Source organism: Eublepharis macularius, chromosome 3 (assembly GCF_028583425.1).
Source record: "Eublepharis macularius isolate TG4126 chromosome 3, MPM_Emac_v1.0, whole genome shotgun sequence".
Classification (NCBI taxonomy): Eukaryota; Metazoa; Chordata; class Lepidosauria; order Squamata; family Eublepharidae; genus Eublepharis; species Eublepharis macularius.
Window position 1 is genome coordinate 66488673 of NC_072792.1, and position 19256 is coordinate 66507928.

A 19256-nucleotide genomic window follows, 5' to 3' on the forward strand; every position below is an offset into this window, starting at 1 on the left:
CCACCACATCCATCTGTTCATAGAAGTCGTTATCCCATTGGAAGTAACTGGTTGTCAGACAATGGTGGAATAAGGCTGTTACATCCTCTAGAAAAATCTGATTAATAAGTGTGATTGTGTCTTTTACTGGAACCTTAGTAAACAGGGATACAACATCAAAACTGATGAGTATGTCCTGTGGATTGAATTTCAGAGAACTGTTTTTGTTGATGAAATGTGCTGAATCTTTGATGTAAGACATGGTATTTCCGATGTGGTCCTGTAGAAGATTGGCCAGATGTTTAGCTAATTCATATGTCAGCGAACCAATAGCACTCATGATGGGTCGGAGTGGGACTGAATCCTTATGAATTTTAGGGAGTCCATATAGTCATGGTGGCTGTGCTTCTGTCTTGCATAGTTTTCTGTGCATGTCAGAATGAAGTGAGGAATTTTTGATCAGCACATTTGTTAGCCTGGTGATTTTGTGGGTTGGATTTTGTTTTAGTTTTTTGTAGGTGGAAGGGTCCAGGAGTTCCTTAATCTTCCTTTTGTGTTCTTCTGTTTTCATGATCACTGTGGCATTGCCTTTGTCAGCTGGTAGAATAATGATGTCTGGATCCGCATTGAGGGTTCCTCTCCTTGCGTGTTATATTGCTGGTGGGAAGCTTTGCAAGTTTACATCGGGACCACACAGCGTAGCATCCAGACAAGAATAAAAGAACATGAAAGACACTGCAGACTTGGCCATCCAGAAAAATCAGCAGCGGCTGAATATAGCCAAACTCAAACAGGACACAGTATCCTATTCCAGGACACCAAAATACTGGACAACACTTCCAACTACTTCGTCAAATTGCATAGGGAAGCCATTGAAATTCATAAGCATAAGCACAATTTCAACAGGAAAGAAGAGACCTTAAGAATGGAGCATGGTTTCCAGTTCTGAAAAACACCAGGCTAACAAAATACTCTATACCTGACAATAGCCCTGCAGAGAAGATTAGCATATCAAGCACCAATCCATATGCAAAAGAACCTCCTCAGGATACAGTGAAGCCTCCCTCCATTAGCATTCCACACCCTGGGAAACTCTTACAGGATGACTCAGCCCAACCTTATCTTCCTGAGTAGATATAAATTACCTGCCAACTTCTTTTCCACACTGTGACACTGAGAGATCTCTGTCTTTTGGTGCTACACCTCTGAAGATGCCAGTCACAGCCACTGCCGGCGCCAGGGTCTCTGGCGCCTGCGGCAAACCCCCCCCATGCGCCACGGACTGTGAGATGACGTCATCGTGCAGCGCAAGCCGGGGCATTCGCCGGCGGAGGGCTGGGGTGGCAGGTGGAGGCTGCAGTGATCTCCGCACGCTGCCCCGGCAGCGGCTCGTGGCTGCTGCGCTTGGCTGGGGGGGGGGGTGGCGGAGGTGGCGGCGGCAGCAGCATGGGGATGGCTGGCTGCAGCAGCTGTGGGCGAGCCATGCTAGCTCTGTGGCACGTGCCTCCGCCCCCGACACCCCCTCCAGTGCCTCTCCAGGGCCCTCACACCTGAGGCCACTGCCTACCTGGCCTCTATGAGCGGGCCGGCCTTGGTCACAGCTGCTGGCGAAACATCAGGAACTACAATCCCAAGACCATGGCTATACAGCCCGGAAAATCCACAACAACCATCGTTCTCCAGCCCTGAAAGCCTTCGACAATACATTGAAAACTATATGGCATCTAAATTCAGAGGAATCTATTATGTAAATAAGATTAGGTGAAATGGGCGAATTTTACAGTGCAAGCTTATGCATCCATTTCAGTGGAGTTAAACTTGAATAATTCAGCACAGCAATGCATTGTTAATGCATAAAGAAAATTAAGGTCTAATGATGACAAATGCCATCTCTAGCAAGATTGAAGATAGAATTATGGATCTTATATTCTGTCCTTAGTTAATGCCATTACGCATTTGTTTATAATTTGAAGATTTTTTATTGACTACTACAGCATATGAAGGCTAGAATTTTATTCAATACCACTTTCTCCCCCATCAAAAACACAGTGTTCAACATTAGTTGTGTCTTATTGTTCTTGTGAATAATCCTAAAATAAAATCGTATTGTTATAAGGTGAACGAACCTGAATGGTTTCCCTCTTTTTTCATTTATGTTCTTTATTATAGCAAGTATGTATCATAGCTTTAAGATAATATAAATTACCCCATGTTCCATTCAGGTCCTCTCAGAGGTCTAGAGGGACCCAGATCTCCTCCAATTTTTGAGGTTCCTAGCCTTAATAATAAATGATGACACCTGAAATAAAATTATGACACATGAAATAAAAAATGATGACACATGAAAACAAAATAAGGCACCAAAGATAGTGAGACATATCACAATGGGTAGCTGTGTTAGGCTGTCTGTATCTGTAGAAAAGAGCAAGAGTCCAGTAGCACCTATAAGACTAACAAAATTTGGAGTAGGGTATGAGCTTTCGTGAACCACAGCTCACTTCTTCAGAAGAAGTGAGCTGTGGTTTCCGAAAGCTCATACCCTACCCCAAATTTTGTTAGTCTTATAGGTGCTATGATTCTTGCTCTTTTCTACTGCTATAGTGAGACATAGTTTGAATATATTTAATCTAAATTTGAGGCCACCTGGGGTTCAGCCTGGGGTTCAAGCTAAATGGCCCTTCTTTGCTTGGCCCTGGTTCTATTCCGTAGCAAACTGTGCAAGGGAGCTCTGCAATATCATTTGCATATCTTGGCTCCTTCTTGTAGTTTGGTTGCAATGCAGTGAGTTTGCTGCATGGTCTTCATTGAAATTCCCAGTCCTCTGTGCTGGCTGAATCAGATTTCCCTGTAATGTATTGTTCTTCATTGCCAGCCAGTACATAAGTTAGCTAAATCCCTGGGTTTACCGACTGATGTATTGTACGTGCTGTTTTATATGGGTTTCAAAGAATTGCTTGGACTCTTGATTTCCATGTGCCCTTCTAGGTTGAGATGAAGAATCTGGTCTACTGCTCTGGTGGGAGACCTCCTACTCAGCAGCCCTGGTCCTTCCCGGCTGGTCAATTGGGCAGCAGGGGAAATCAGAGGGAAATTGGCATCACTGTGATGCCACAATGTCACTTCTGGCATGACTGCCCTCTGCTGGGAGCTCTAGCTGAAGGCAGCATCCTGGATTGCTTTTCAAAAACAGAGGCTCTCCTGTAAATGAAACAGAGGCTAAATAAATAATTCCATGGTTCTTTGTGGGGCTTTCTAGGGGAAATATTGTTCCTATTGACCCTAATTCTCTCAGTTGCCATTCTTTAAAATATACTTGTTTTTGTTGCTTTTCACTACATAGTAGTGCACAACTGCAGCTAAATATAAACCTGTAATTGAAATACTGTCATGTTAGCTTCTTTATACAATTCAGGCCTTGTTTATGTCTTAATTCCAGGCTTTTGCAAGATTCTAATGTAAGCATAAAATAACCATAGACTCTGGTACCTAAAAATAGTGGTTTAAAAGAGACGTCATCATTTAAATCTGGAAAAAAAATCAGGTAATTTAGTTGCAGTAAATGATGCATTGAAACTTGAACAGGATTCCTTTGTTCTGCATTACAAGCCTTAGCAATTCTTAGAGTAGGTTTTTTTTTAAATTAAAACATCTTCACTGTTCAACTGCTTCCCACTTATGACAGTTTCCTCTCCATCTTCCAAATGCCTAAGAAGTTAGGACTGTTGGTTTTTGAGAAGTGAAAGAATAATAGTAAATTTCTAGGGACAATGTCTACCAACTAGATTTCATCCTGCTTGATTTGTGGGCCTCAGCTTCCCTAATGACAATAATAGAAAAATACTATGAAGGAGAAGTTCTTTAAAGAGATGTCTCTTGTAATGGAAACATAGTGTTTTATTTATTTTTTAATTTCATTTCTATCTTATCTTTTTACCATCATGGAACTAAAGATGGTTTATCCCCAGAGATCTGCTATCAGACCCATACCTGTTTAGCTTCAGCAATAGGTGGAGCCCATTCAGAAGTAGGTGGAGCCCCGTGTCATATGGGTTGCATGTCTGAGGCATATTGCTTCAGAGTGACTGCCACTTAACAAAAGCAGTACCATCATTGGAGGAAACTGACTTTTTGAAACACAATAAATATCTGTAGTGTACATTATTTCTTGCTTGCAACATGGAACTAGAAACATAGCTTGAGGGAGAAGTGAAAGTATGTGGTGTGCGAGGAAGACAGTTGAGACTGATGAGGTGGTTTGATTATCCGCTGATGGAGGCTGACATTTCCTGTTGGGATTGAGTTTTCCTGAAGACTGCTGGTGGCTGGCTCCTGTTCTGAAAATTTTTATAGTGTCACTAGCCACAGAACTCGTTGTGTGGAAAAATACAATGGACTCTAGAAAACTGATACAGCGGGCCCCCTCTGCGAGACCTTGGGAGAACTGCGCTAGGCCTTCCTATTGCTGCAGCAGCCTGCTTGGGGCCTCTGGAGGGCCGCAGTGCTGCACCAGGCCTTCCCGCTGTTGCAGAGCCTCCAGAGGGCCATGCCATTGTGGGCAGCCTCCTCAGGCCCTCCAAGGGAAGCCATGTTGCTAATGACTCACTTTTTAGCCCTGGGGAGGGGCCTGCGAGTGCGTCTCTGTGGGGATAAAAAGTGAGTCGTCACCAATATAGCTTGCCTTTTATATAGTAGGATTTGTTTATGTACAGAATAATAAAGATAAAAGACATCTTAATTGTGAAACATTTTTCTCAGTTGGCAACTTTATGTACATTCCACAAATTTCAGAACTAAAAATAGCAGTTGTCATGGCTCGGGGTGAGCCATCTTATCCTGCCACCACTCTGGGATTTAGGGTCCCTTGGGAAGGCCCAGAGTACCCTCCCAACCCTTCTGACCTCTGTAGCTTGCCCAATAAACAGGCGTGAGGACCTAGCAGAGTAACAACAAACAAAATAGTTTATTTACAAGGAGGTCAGTTAATCAAACAACAAACAAACAAGCGAACAAGGTGCATTAGCAACAATAGGGGTGAGGGGAAAGATTAAAACATTGGAAGGAAAGACTGAAAACATGGGAATAAATTATCAAATACAACCAAATTAAGTGAGTCTCATCAGAGATAGCTCATGTGGTGATTTGCTGGGAAGTCTATAGCTACCACCATCAAGCACCACTGAAAGGTAAAGGGGATTTGGTACCCTCAGTAGAGGATATCAGGAGGTGTTGATGGAGGCAGGCACATAGCTACTGAGTGGATAGCAGAAGTTGCTAATCATCTGAACCCACGCTAGTTATTGCAATCTGCTCCTCGGTCATGGGCAACATAGTGCTGTGAGCAAGAACCCTGCCTCTCTCTTGCCCCTTTCTGATACCTTCTGGCAAAGACACTAAGTTCCCTTCCCATTTCAGCGATGATCAATGGTGGAAGGTACTTTGTACTCTGATAAAATGTTAATAAAATGTCATCTATTATATATATTAAAATGCAATATAAGTTCTGAGTAGTTAATTGGAGGGCAATGGAATTGAGCTGTGGTAGAGTTTGAAAGTTAGGATACGAAGCAATAGTTTTATACCAAGTATGTTTGTCCTGGACTTGTGGCAGTACTGTCAAGTTGATAACTCTCTAGAGCATGAATAATTTGTATTGAGAAAAATGGGAAAGCTGGATTCAGGAGGATATGGAAGCGCTGCACAGATCTTCAGCCTGGTACATTGCCTGCACATATCTAGGCAGGGGGGAAATTGGCCTCTATTGAGCCTAGCACTATCCAGTCCAGCCAGGGCCTGCTGTCTGTTTGTAGAACGGATAGCAGGCCCTGGCTGGACTGGATCATGCCCTCTCAATTTAATATAGCTTGTTAATGTGTCTTGATCAATCTAAAGTATTACATCAGTAATATTACATCACTTTTTGTTTATTTTAAGAGTATTGTAAATGTTGACATGTAATGCAAAACTTGGTTCTGCAAATTTTACAGCTTCCTAACAGACCACTGTGGTTTTCAAAGATTGCTTTTAAAGCTGATTATAACATAATCCTGCTGCTGTTTAGATTCAGCATGGGAAAATCCAAAGTAAATGCCTATAAAGTAACTAATAATTAAGGATGTGGAGAATGAAGATAGATAATGTTCGTGTTCAAATAATTTGTTTCACTTTTTTAAATTAGGCATATGATTAAAAATATTTAATTTATCTCACTAAATTATTACTTTTTCTTTGTTTTTACTTGAAGTAAGAACATCTGAATGAAATTTTGATTTTGTCTAACATATTTTAATTGTTTCTTGGAAATGGTTAAATACCTTTTTATGTTTTTTTGGGGGGTGGGGGAGTCTTTTGCGGAATTCTGCATATATGGTATGTGAGCATTAAACTAATGTGTTGAATTAAAGTATCCAGGGCTTTTTTTCAGCGGGAACGCGGTGGAACGGAGTTCCGGCACCTCTTAAAAGTGGTCACATGGCCGGTGGCCCCACCCCTGATCTCCAGACAATCTAAACTCCCCTCTGTCTGGAGATCAGGGAGCGGGGCCACTGGCCATGTGACCATTTTCGCCAAGGGCAATTTAAACTATAAAAAAACTCCTCCCCTTGTTCCAGCTGACCCAAAGTGATGTCATTATGCGGTCTTGCATTCCACCTCTGAGTTCCACCACCTCTTTTCCCAGAAAAAAAGCCTTGAAAGTATCCTTTTATTTTTTTGAAGTGTGGTATATGGAATAAAGTGACTTCAAGCGCACTCATATGTCATGTGAAACTGTGATTTATAAACTGGAATTCGATCAACTCTCCAGTTAATTGTGGCTCAGATGATCCAACAAGCTGGAGGTTTGTTTCTGGTTTGCCAACTACAGTTTGTATTAACTGAGGTTTGTTATAACATCTGAATTCACAAATCGTAGGTTGCTAAGTAATGTCATAGTGCCACCCTTCATGGCTGCCCTAGCTACCAAGATGACAGTATGGGGAGAATGTTTCCTGTGCTGGGTAGTGGGAGACAGGAAAAATGGAGGTTAACTAGGTTTGTTTCTTATACCACGTAGATAAACTGTGGCTTGTGGAACACATTCTGATTAATCATGACGTCTTGAGACTTGAAACTAGAAAGATGCTATGTAGGAAAACAGATTCTTTGTATTTTTTTTTTCAAAACATGTTAGTTGATACAGAAAATCCATTATTGAACTGAATGGAAAAATTTATTCTTACCACATGCTCATGGATTTTCTTTGTTTTAGCCACAGGACCAAGTCTTCAGGCTGGCCTCCCCCTTCCGGAACCTGGAGCTTGAACCAGGGATCTTCCTATGGATGGGAGATGACGGCAAACAGAGATGGGAGAGACTACTTCATCAAGTGAGTGGATACTGTCCATGTAGATGACATTCAGATCCAAACACATGTCATGAATATGTGCTAGTTTCAAATATTTCAATCAACAATATTTTGTTGATATACATTTGTATTTGTTGAACCTTTCGTCCAAATGTCAGAATGCAAATTTAATGATAACCACAATAATCATTTAAGAAATATTTGCAGAATAACAGTGTGATCCTAAGGACACTTTCCTGGGAGTAAGCTCCACTGAATAGACATAAGTAGGATTCTGAATAGACCTGCTTAGGATTGCTCTGTAGATCATAGTAATTTTAGAACCAAAATGTTTCCCTTTTTTTGGTAACATGTCTTATCTAACAAAGGTATTTATATACCGCTACCATTTCTCTTAACGCAAAATTAATATGCTGAAAATACTTTCACACTGGAAGTAGTTTTTAAGTATTTGCTCATCCACCAACAAGAAACTCCATTTTAAAAAAAGAACCATCTAGGATTATCTTATGTACTAATAGTCAAGAGGCCCTGATGTAAGGATACTTAAATCAGAAGACTGGAGCCATGAATAGATAAGACAAATCTTCCTATACATCTGAAAAATGCCCCAGGTTTGCAGAAAACTCTGAAATCTAAAAACAAACATACATTGGCGGATTAAAAAAACCCCAAATGATAAAGGAGTGCCTGTAGCTTTAACTAGATGCCCTCAGTTTAGCAAGAATTTCAGGTTTGGGTTTTGCCAATAAAGGCAGGAGAGGGGAGGGGAAAGGTGAAGAGAGGGGGGCAGACAAAGGTGGATGGGAAGGAAAGAAGGAAGCAGGAAAAGGGGGAAGGGCTATGGCAGGGAGGGAAGGGTAAAAACGAGGTTGATGATGGGGAAATGAGGACCCTGCAAGTCGTTGTGGGTCCTTACTTGTCTACTAATATTTTTGTGTTGTTGAAAATGCTGGGGCTTGTTTACCCATAACGGGTGTGATCCAGTTAAAATGTAATCATTTTTAAATCTCAAATGATTTCCCTGGGGGATTTACGCATATAAGATAAGTGGGATTTAAGATGTTAAGATGATGTTAAGATGATGACATTGAACCTAAAGTATATTTCTAAAGATGGTGTTATATATTAAATTATTTCTCCTCGGATATAACTTGGAAGGTAGCAAAGTTTTTACAAATTACTATAAAGCTGTGCCAGGAGAAGTTTCAGAAATAACTGTTGATATCACTCAACTCTTTTATATTATATTTTGTTCTTTTTTCAGTGTATCATCCTGTTTTCTTTGTTATATGCCAATAAAGTCTGATCATATCGAATTGAATGATTGAACTGGCTTATGGAAATGAAATGTCTGGCATAGTAATAAGATAAAGGCTTGTTTTTCATACATTAATAATGGGACTTAATATGAAATTTCATGTGCTCAGGATTATAGAAAATCAGTAACTCTACTTAGTAGACTTAGTAGTCAATGTGATGTTTTTATCTTTGTTGTGTTCCTTGTGTAAATGTGAGACTTCAGTCCCCACTTTTCTGTAACCATGAAAACATTTAAAATAGAAAAGACAAAAATAACATTTGAACACAAAGTAGTGTATCTCCCCACTGAGTTAACCAAATATCACCTGCTATTATGTGGCAAATTGTGACTATACCTGCCAGCAGTTGTCAGGCACAAAGCCAGAATGTGCTCCTCATGAGGCGCAGTGGTGTGTCTTTGTCATTGCTGGCTACAGCTAAAAACTTCAATCCAAAATGAAGTGTTTGGAGGTGGTTTGTGAGAGGGCCAAGAGGCAGGTTTCTAGTGCAGATGACAGTTGGTTTGGAACTTTTAGAAGAGGCATGGTAACAGCGGACTTCGTGACTTCTCTTTTACCTTATCCATCAGTATTTCCGGAACACAAATAGTGCAATCCTAAGGAGAGTTACTCCAGTCTAAGCCTATTGACTTCAATGAGCTTAGACTGGAGTAACTCTCCTTAGGATTGCACTGAAAGTGTATCAACTCCAGAAAGTACACACTGATGACCTGTAAGATCTGTGGGAGGACAGACACCCTCCACCCCATGTTTGCTGCCACTTTTCTCTCAACACCTCATTCTCTCTTCCCAGCCTGGTCACCACTTTCTCTTCTATGTCCCTTCCCTCCCTTCAACACTTTCTGTTATCTCTTCCTTTCCCCCAGCCCTTACTCTCTCATTAGCCCAGTCACCTTTTATTCCCCAGCCTTCCTGTAGCCCAAATCCCCAATCACTTCAGAGGTGGGAGGGTTGGAGCAGGAAGCCTGTCCTGGGCACTTTCCCCTCCTTTCTCCTGCTACTTCTTTCTCCCCACTCAACTCCATGCTGCCTTTCTTCCTCTCATCCTTCTACAGCCTGTACCTACTATCTCCTTCATCACCACTGCCTTACTAGCTTACCCACCTGCATTGCCACTTCTTCCCTTCCCTTCTGCCTCACCAACCACAGTGCTGCCCCAGGGAAGATGTGTGTATACACTTGCATATGAGAGGGCAAGACCTCACTCTTCCATCTTCTCTTGGCTATAGTAGACTCTAGGCCTACTCTACCAAACTGATTTTTTTGGGATTCCCTTTCACCAGTACTTTGGCACTGGTGAGCCTCTGAGCTCTTGACACAGCCTTCTTCTTAAACAGAAAAAGACCTTTATTGTAATAAACTAAATATGCTGCAGAGAAGAGACATGCTAGGGAGGTCATATAGTGGCATTAAGGCTAAACATATTAAAGAAAATAAAGTAAAACATTTTATTTGTGTTTGTTTGTTTTACTTCATTTATATCCCAACGTTCTCCCCAATGGGGACCCATGGTGGCTTACATAATTCTCTACTCCTCCATTTAATCCTCACAGCAACCCTGTGAGGTAGGTTAGGCTGAGTGTGTGTTATTGGCCAGTGAGCTTCCTTGGCAGAGCAGGGATTTGCACTTGGTTCTCCCAAATCCTCTGTCCATTACACTAAACTTGGTCTTTAAGTAGACTTACTTGATATTTACCCTGATATTATGTTGGCATCCCAAAATCCAAGCTGATGTGATAGATGTCCCATTCCCCAAAAGACAGGGGACAGAGGCAAACACAGTCGTACACCTTGGTTCTGGTCCAGAAGGAACACATGAAGGAGCTATAGGTCATCTTTAACCTTCTTCTTTTGAAGGGTGGATTCCTACCACCACCACCACCAATCCTAGGTTTGGGATTATCCCTTGTCAGTCCTCTAGACCAGCCTGTGACCTACGCACGTTTTTTCAAGTAGGCTCTGGCTTTATTGGCCATCAGAGGTAACACAAAGGTCATACACTAGCGCAGTTTGACAGTTCATCCAAATGGTGAGAGCTCACTTCCACTCTGTGGCAATGTGAGATCTTTATTGTCCTGTCTTCCTGTGAAAGATAGGCTTCCCAAGGTTTGATGTTCTAGGGGGGTTCCGTTAAAGGGCATCTTTATATCTCTCTTACACAAAAGTGCCCACCCTTCCTGCCTTGCCCATCAGCACCATCACTGCTTCACCTGCCCTGCCTACTACCACCTGTGGCTTCCATCACCTGATTATGTAGTTGCTAAGCAACTAGATGTTGCTTAAGTGCAGATGACTGGGGAAGGCAATGGCAAACCACCCTGTAAAAAGTCTGCCAAGAAAACGTCAGGATGTGACATCTCCCATGGGTCTGTAATGTCTCGGTGCTTACACAGGGGACTACCTTTACCTTTCTAAAGCAACTAGCAAAGTGGTGGAAGACATAAATAGATGCAACATACCATTGCAAGATCTCAACCCTCTCCCCATAATTTTTGTTTGGAAATTTTGGGGGGAAATTTTTCAGTCTCCTGACCTTTAATTTTTGGTCTTCTCTACAAAATCCCTCCTATCTGCACGCAGCTCCATTGTATAAACAATTTCATCTACAGTCTGGCACCATTGTTCAGATATAGCTATATTGTTTTCGTTATATAAAATAGTTATAATTTCTATGTAAAGGTTAATACATTTTGCTGGTTATGAATTTTGCAATACACATATGAGAATGTTATGTGGTGTGAGTGACACTAATACAATGAGTGTTAACATAGAAAGCCAGTTTGGTGTAGTGGTTAAGAGCAGAGGGGCTCTAATCTAGATAACTGGGTTTGATTCCCCACTCCTCCACTTGAAGCCAGCTGGGTGACCTTGGACCAGTCACAGCTTCTAGGAGCTCTCTCAGCCCCACCCACCTCACAGGGTGATTATTGTTGTGGGGATAATAATAACATTCTTTGTAAACTGCTCTGAGTGGGTGTTAAGTTGTCCTGAAGGGCGGTATATAAATTGAATGTTGTTGTTGTTGTGTTTTGAAGAAACGAGCTTTGACTCTTCAAAGTATATACTCTCGAAAAATCTTATTGGTCTTTAAGGTACCAGTGGACTCAAATCCTGCTGTGTTAGATACTGGATCCTAACAAGCGCAGTAGCCTACATTTCAGCCTAATGCTGCTATTTGCATCGTAATCACATGCTGATGAGTTTTAATTTCATTGCATACATTTATCATTCTTGCTTAAGACAGTTATGGTGCTCGGGCGTAGACTGGAGTAACTGTTCATAGGATTGCACTGCTAGTTGCTTCAGCCTTGTGCTCCATTAAGTATCTAAAAGGAGTAATGCATGCACCCAGGCTTCATCTGAATCACGTTTGTTTTGCTCTTCTTCATTGCAAACACTTTTTTAAAAAAATGGCAAATGTAGTTTTCATAGCTCAGAGAGAGTCAAAAATTAGTTAGGCTTATTAATGATGTGTTGTTAGCAGACTTTGCTCTCTCACAGCTAATAATGTCTGCAATGATCACTGCTGAAGCTCACAAACATATTCATCAGTTTATTCTTCAGACCCAATAAGTAACAAATGGGAAGGTCAAGATCTTTGATTCCCATTTACTTGCCTGTTGTCTCATATATTCTGTGCCTATTTGCTTCTTTCTTTCTACAATATCAAGCCCGAAGTTTGCATTCAAAACTAACAATGTGAGGGCTCCTTCGGTGCAAAACCAGTAACAATTAAGGGGAAAGACCCTCCTCCGAAGGGGGGAAAAATGAGGTTCTTCAATAGTACATTAATAAATATTTTTGTGCATTTTTAAAATATGTAAAGTGCAAAGTGCTGAAATGTGCAATGTAATAATCAATTAACAGGAATACCTATAAATATAATAATGTAACCTTATATGAGAAGACTATGTAACAATCCTTCCTGTCATCACATACAATCAATGTTGCAATATTACAATAAGTTAACACTACAATGAAATATATAGTCCACCTTCCAAAATAATCCAGTTGGATACTAAACATACTCCAGCTGAAAAATAAAAACTTCATAGAAGAAACAAAAAAAGAAATGGAACTATTCTTCAAGCAGAATGTACAACCAGAAACCGTTGTATCAACAGTCTGGGATACAAGCAAGGTTTTCTTTAGAGGACTAGAGATTAGGTTTGCTGCCCAACAAAGAAAAGAAAAAACACGATTTCAAGAATTGACAAAGATCTTAAAGAGAAACGAAAAAGAGCTAAAGAGAAATCCTACAATGCACGATTTAAAAATAAAAATAAAAATATTGCAACATCAAATTAATGAATGTCTGATGGAAGAAATCGCAAAAAAAATTTGCAAAACAAAATTTCTTCAAAAATGCAAATAAACCAGGGAGATGGTTAGCATATAAAATTAGAAAAGAATCAATGAAAATAATTATAAGTGCATTAAAAGAAGAAGAGGGAGTGAAGAAATATGGAAAAGAAGATCTAAAAAATATTGTAGAAATTTTTTATAAAAAACTATATCAGAAAGTGGGAATCTGTCCAGAAAAGCAGAAGAAATATTTGAAGTCAGGGTGGATAAAAATCAATGATTTTTTTTAAAAAATAAAAAAAATCAGATTTTTTTAATTTAAATTGGATTTTTTTAATTTAAATTGGATTTTTTAAAATAAAATGCTTTTTGAGGAAAATATATTACCATCCAAAGGTTATTCCATCATGAAATAAAGATTAGTTTTTAATTGTGTAGAATAAGGCTGTATATGTTTAATTTTTTTGGTAAATAAATTCCATTAATCCATTCACAATGTCATGCTCTTCCAGAGGTTTTTGTAAGATTATTGGGCAGTTTCTCTGCCTACAAGATATTATCACAGATGCTTGGTTTTGCAGTTCTCAAAACTGAATGTGTGTCAGCTCAGCAGAGATCACATGCCTCTTCTTCACAGCAAAAATGTTATAACATGAACAGAGTTGAGGAAAAGACCTTAAAGACAATGCTGCAAATGTATCCAAGATGAGAAGAAATTTAGAAGAGCAGGAAGGGAATACAGAGCTAATAACATATGGTTGCAGTGCTCATTTGCTGCACCTCTTAGCCAAAGACTTAAGTGTTCCAGAAATAAAGACTAATGTTGTTGAAATTGCTAAATACTTCCGTAACAATCATTTTGCTGCAGCAGCTCTGAAAAGGATGGGTGGAACCAAGCTAACGCTCCCACAAGATGTTAGATGGAACTCTGTGGTGGACTGTTATGAGCAGTATATCAAGAACTGGCCTATTCTGATGACAGTTTGTGAACAATCTTCATCTACTTGCATATTAAAGTTATGCCAGCAAGAATTAGTCTTTATGTAGAAAACTATGATTTAAATCAAGCCTTACTGACTAGTGATTTAAATCGTGATTTAAATCGTGATTTAAATCAGTTTGATTTAAATCAAATCCACCCTGTTTGAAATCAACTCTAATTACAAAGCTAACAGAAGAACAGAATAAAATATTAAATGATCCACTTACTATAAGGGAAATAACTGAAGCAATTACAAATCAAAACAGAGGTAAATCACCAGGTCCGGATGGACTCCTGGCTGAATATTATAAAATCTTTGAAGAATGTCTGTCAATACCTTTTAAACAGTTATTGGAAAAGGTTTATGAGGAAGCTAAGATACCAGACACATGGAAAGAAGCAACCATATCTCTAATATACAAAGAATATACAGAAGCCAAGAACTACAGACCTATTTCATTGTTAAACATGGACTATAAAATATTTGCTATGATATTAGCAGCTAGGTTAAAAAAGATATTGAATCAAGTAATTCATCAAGCTCAGACAGGTTTTCTACCAAGAAGACAGTTGAGAAACAATGTCAGAATAGTATTAAACATTTTAGAGTACTACGAAGCACATCCAGAAAAACAGATGGCTTTTAATATTTTTGGATGCAACAATGTTAATTGGTGGTTTGTGGTAGAACAACGAAAGGAGATGAAATGTGGAGTAAAATTTACAAACATGATCCAAACAATATATACTGAACAAAGGGTAAAAATAAGTGTGAATGGAGATCTAACGGACTCTATTAAACTTGGAACAGGAACAAGGCAGGGATGTCCCCTATCTCCACTTTTATTTATTTTGTCACTTGAAGTGTTAAATAATGAAATTAGAAATGATAAAGAAATAAAAGGAACAAAAATAAAAGGAGAAGAATACAAATTACAAGCCTTTGCCGATGACTTGGTATGTATTCTGGAAGAACCAATAGAATCTGTTGATCCTTTGATGGCGAAACTACAAAGGTTTGGTGAAATGGCAGGAATGAAGGTTAGTTACCAAAAAACAAGGATTATTAACAAGAATATGACAAAAATACAAATTAAAGAATTAACGGAGAAATCCGGTTTTCAGTGGGAAAAAGAGTGAAATGTTTAGGAATTTATGTAACTAACAGAGTCACCTCACTGATGGAAGATAATTATCAAAAATTATTGAAAGAAGTCATGAAGTATTAAAATGAACATACTGCCAAGTTATATGTTCTTATTCCAGACCATTCCAATTATATGAAACCAAACATATTCTCAAGAACTAAATAAAATAATTTCAAAATTCATATGGCAAGGCAAAAGACCTAGAATAAGATTTAAAGCACTACAGAATCTTAAGGAGAAAGCAGGTTGTGCCTTGCCAGACTGGGAAATGTATTATAATGCTTGTGTGCTGGTATGGATAAAAGAATGGATTCTAATACAAAACAGAAGACTTTTCAAGTTAGAAGGGCATGATCTTAAGTTGGGATGGCATGCTTTCCTTTGGTACCAAAAAATGGATATACACAAATAGTTTAAGGACCATGTAATAAGAAAATCCTTGATGGCAGTCTGCGAAAAAAATAAAATCTCAAATATATACAAAACCTCCAAAATGGGTATTGCCGGTGGAAGCATTTACTCAGCCAAACCTATTAAAATGGGAGAAAGCATATACCTATGAACAATTTTTAGGAGATGATGGAAAGCTAAAACCCATAGAAGAATTAAAAGAACAGGATATGAATATCGGCTGGTGGTTAAGAGCACAAATTGAATCCAGATTTGCCAAAGACAGATCACAAGGAGTGTCCCTTTGACAAACTGTTATTGGAAACAAATGAAAAATTAATTTAAAAACTTTACTCTTATATAAAACAATTGAAAATAGAAGATGAAATAGTAAAAGACTACAGGGTAAAGTGGGAGCAAAACCTGGGGTATAGTATAGATCTAGAACAATGGGTACAGATATGAAACACAAATATTAAAATAACAAAATCAGCCACATTTAACCTATACAAAATGTTCTACAGGTGGTATGTGTCACCGGAAAAATTAGCAAAAATTTATCCAGAAATGTCCAACAAGTGTTGGAAATGCAAAGATAAAACAGGTACGTTCTTTCATACTTGGTGGTTGTGTAAAAAGGTGATGAAATATTGGAAAATGATACATGAACTATTGCAAGAGGCGCTAGGCAAGACTATACCCTTTAAACCTGAAATGCTTCTACTAAATATTATACCGGAAGGGATGCATAGGGAAACTGGATATTTGATACTTCATATAATTATGGCAGTAAGAATAGTATACGCCAGGCATTAGAAGAACACAGATATACCAGCAAAATAAGAACTGATAGAAAATTTTGGAGACTGCAGAATTGGATACACTAACAGAATTAATAAAAGACAAAAACAGACACAATTGGAAACAAAGATGGATCCCCTTTTACAGGTGGATTGAATTAAAATACAAAATAATATAGTTTAGGAAGATAGAACCCAAAATAGCAAGAAAAGAAAATGATTATCAAAATTAAACAAAGTAGACTTATAGAAATAATAGGATAACATTAATGAAAAGACTACACAAATACAATTGAACTGTAGAGATGGAGTGTAATATGTATAAATATGTATTAATCCTGTAAGATTTGGTTTGATATGTTTGTAGGTTGATTTGGAATTAAAACTAATAAAAGCATGTTATTAATCGAAATATATAGTCCACAAGTCCAATTGGTGAAAAAGATGTCCTCAAAATTAATCTTGCAGCTACGTATTCTTCAGTGTCTTCTTATAGTTATATATATTCCTTCTCTTTACTGGTACAATCACCATTTAACAACCAGATGTTCCCACTGGAATGATATTCCTACTCCAGAATGTAAAAATCCTGTTGCAGGGCAGAGCCTGACGGGGCTTGCTCACATACCAACTTTCCTGTTTCATGTTTATAACTTTTTCAAAAGCTCATCATTCCATAATTGAGGACTTGCATTCTTCAAACTCTTATCACCAACTTGACTAGCTTTCTCGTTAAGGGGGAAAGGAGAGGCCAGTGTGAATGAGCAAACCAAGGCAACCACTCCCAGCTCCTTACCTGTCGGTGTGCCCTCACCCTTCCTTGAGCAGAACTCAGGAGATGGGTAATCTGCAAGGGAACTTGAGGAGTAGTTGTCAGTCAGATATTCTGAACGTGGCTGTTCTTCCACATGTGAATATGGGGCTCAGGGGGCTCATCCGCCACAGGGGCAAGAGGGGATTGGTCCCTGCGGTAGATGGCATCCTATGCTCTGCTGGGCCACTTGGGCAGGGTTGAGTGCAGGAGGGGAAATCAACTTTTCCCATGCAATGGGCCCCTGTGGGCTACACAATCATTTTTTGTGGTGTAACTTTCTGCCACTGCTCGTGGCATTCCAGTGCCTGGAACATCTTAGGGAGATGACTAATTTGCACCCCCCTGCTCACCCCACCAGCCCACCCACACAGGGACTTACACCCTGGTTACGCCTGCTTCCAGCCACCGTGGCTGAGTGCTGGCAGGGGACCTGAGCAGAACGGTGCTGGGCTGCTGTGCCATTGGGTGTGTGTGTGTGTGTGTGTTACACTGGCCTGTGTACAGGCCACTGTTTACACGCCTGTGCTGTATACAGAAATCTATTAGCTTCACTGTGGTTAAGCACATGTGTAAGAAAGTGTAGCACTGCATCTGTCAGAGTTGGCAGGCATATTAACATTCAGGTAATGGAAGGCTGATTTAAACAACAGTCCTCATGGAGTCCACCACGAAGTGCTTACCTGCATAAATTTTCCATGCATTTAGTATAACATTTAACTCCTTCCCATCTGTGTGCCAGCTCAGATTACTCTTGGGCCATTTGTCTGTGGCTAAGAAGTACTACTTGTCTGCAAGCTAACAGCTTTTTAAAATTTTTACTTAATTTATACCCTTTCTTCCCAATGTGGACCCAGAGTTATTTATGTCATTTTTCTCTCTTTCATTATTCCTTCACAACAACCCTGTGAGGTAGGTTACCTGAGAGTATGTGACTGGTTGAAGTGTACCCAGTGAATTTCCATGGCAGAGCAGGGAATTGATCCTGGGTCACCCAGATCCTTGTCTGTCACTCAGTAGTACATCGCACTGGATCTCCCTTTAAAGTTAGAATGTCTTTAGAATGGCTCCTTCCCCACTGGCTTCCCCTCAGATGGCCCGGGGGAGAGTAATTCTGACTCCCTTGCCTTGAGATCACGTTTGAATCCAAGGCCTGAATCATCCCAATATACAGAAAGTAGCAGGGCAGTGAGACAAGAGCAGGATAAAAGCTCACTGTTGGCACTCTCTCACAAACATAGAAGACCAAAGTAACCAGCCTGGCATAACACAACAACTGCAGCATATAAGTAGCACACTGTACATGGAGGTGGCATGCTTAGGAAAAGCATGGTTAAACAGGATGCTTTTGAGAGCTATGATGATTCTCTGACTCAGTATGAATGTACAGAGACCAGGAGAGGGAATGCATGAAGGGATGAGCTGGTGCTTGGCTGTCATGGGCTGGCCCTTTCTTACATGCCCTGAGTAATGCCAATCACCACTTTGCAGTCAGGAAGGCATTTTCCTCCAGGCCAGATTGATCAAGGATTCTGGAGGTTCCACTGGGCATAGAGCAGGGGGTCACTGGGGGAGGTGGGGGGGAGGGAGAGCTGTAAATTTCCTGCATTCTGCAGGGGGCTGGACTAGATAACCCTTCCAGCTCTATATTTCCATGTTCTGCGTTTCTATGAGAGGGTCTCCTACTAATGCAGAAAACAGGGTTGCAGCAAATGTAACGTGCAGGCAGAATAATCTGTACTGATGGATTCCCCTTTTCAATGCGAAGAATCTAGCAGTGATGAGAGACCTGCTTGTTAAAAGAAAATAAACCCCAACGAAAGCAATTGTTGCTTCTCTTACTAAAGCTATTATGCAGCAATACTTTAAAAACAGAAGACATTTAAAATGGCTACAGTATACTGTATATATTAACATGTAGTAGTGATATCACAGTTTGAATTCTCCTTTGTTTTCCTAAAGTTTTACTTTGTAATCTCTTCAGAAATGTGAGTAATATTAAACAGCCCTATGAAGATAGGTCAATATTTTACCTAAGGTAAACGCAAGTTAAAGGTAATTGGCAATTTACATTTGAACGGATGGATTTGTACAATAACACTGGTCAGGTCCTTGCACATTCTGAAAAATTGCTTTGGCACCAGACTCACTATAAATAGTAGTTGCTAAACGCAGTC

General features: G+C 39.7%; 1 protein-coding gene across 1 annotated transcript in view; it reads left to right on the forward strand.

Moving 5' to 3' along the window:
• The first annotated feature begins 7236 nt into the window (after positions 1–7236).
• The window catches only part of FRMPD4 (FERM and PDZ domain containing 4), a 143796-nt gene continuing 131776 nt past the window's right edge, over positions 7237–19256 (forward strand). The window contains exon 1 of the mRNA XM_054974171.1: positions 7237–7342. Within this exon, the coding sequence (XP_054830146.1) occupies positions 7305–7342 (38 nt within the window). The 5' untranslated portion in view covers positions 7237–7304. The remainder of the gene's footprint in view (positions 7343–19256) is intronic.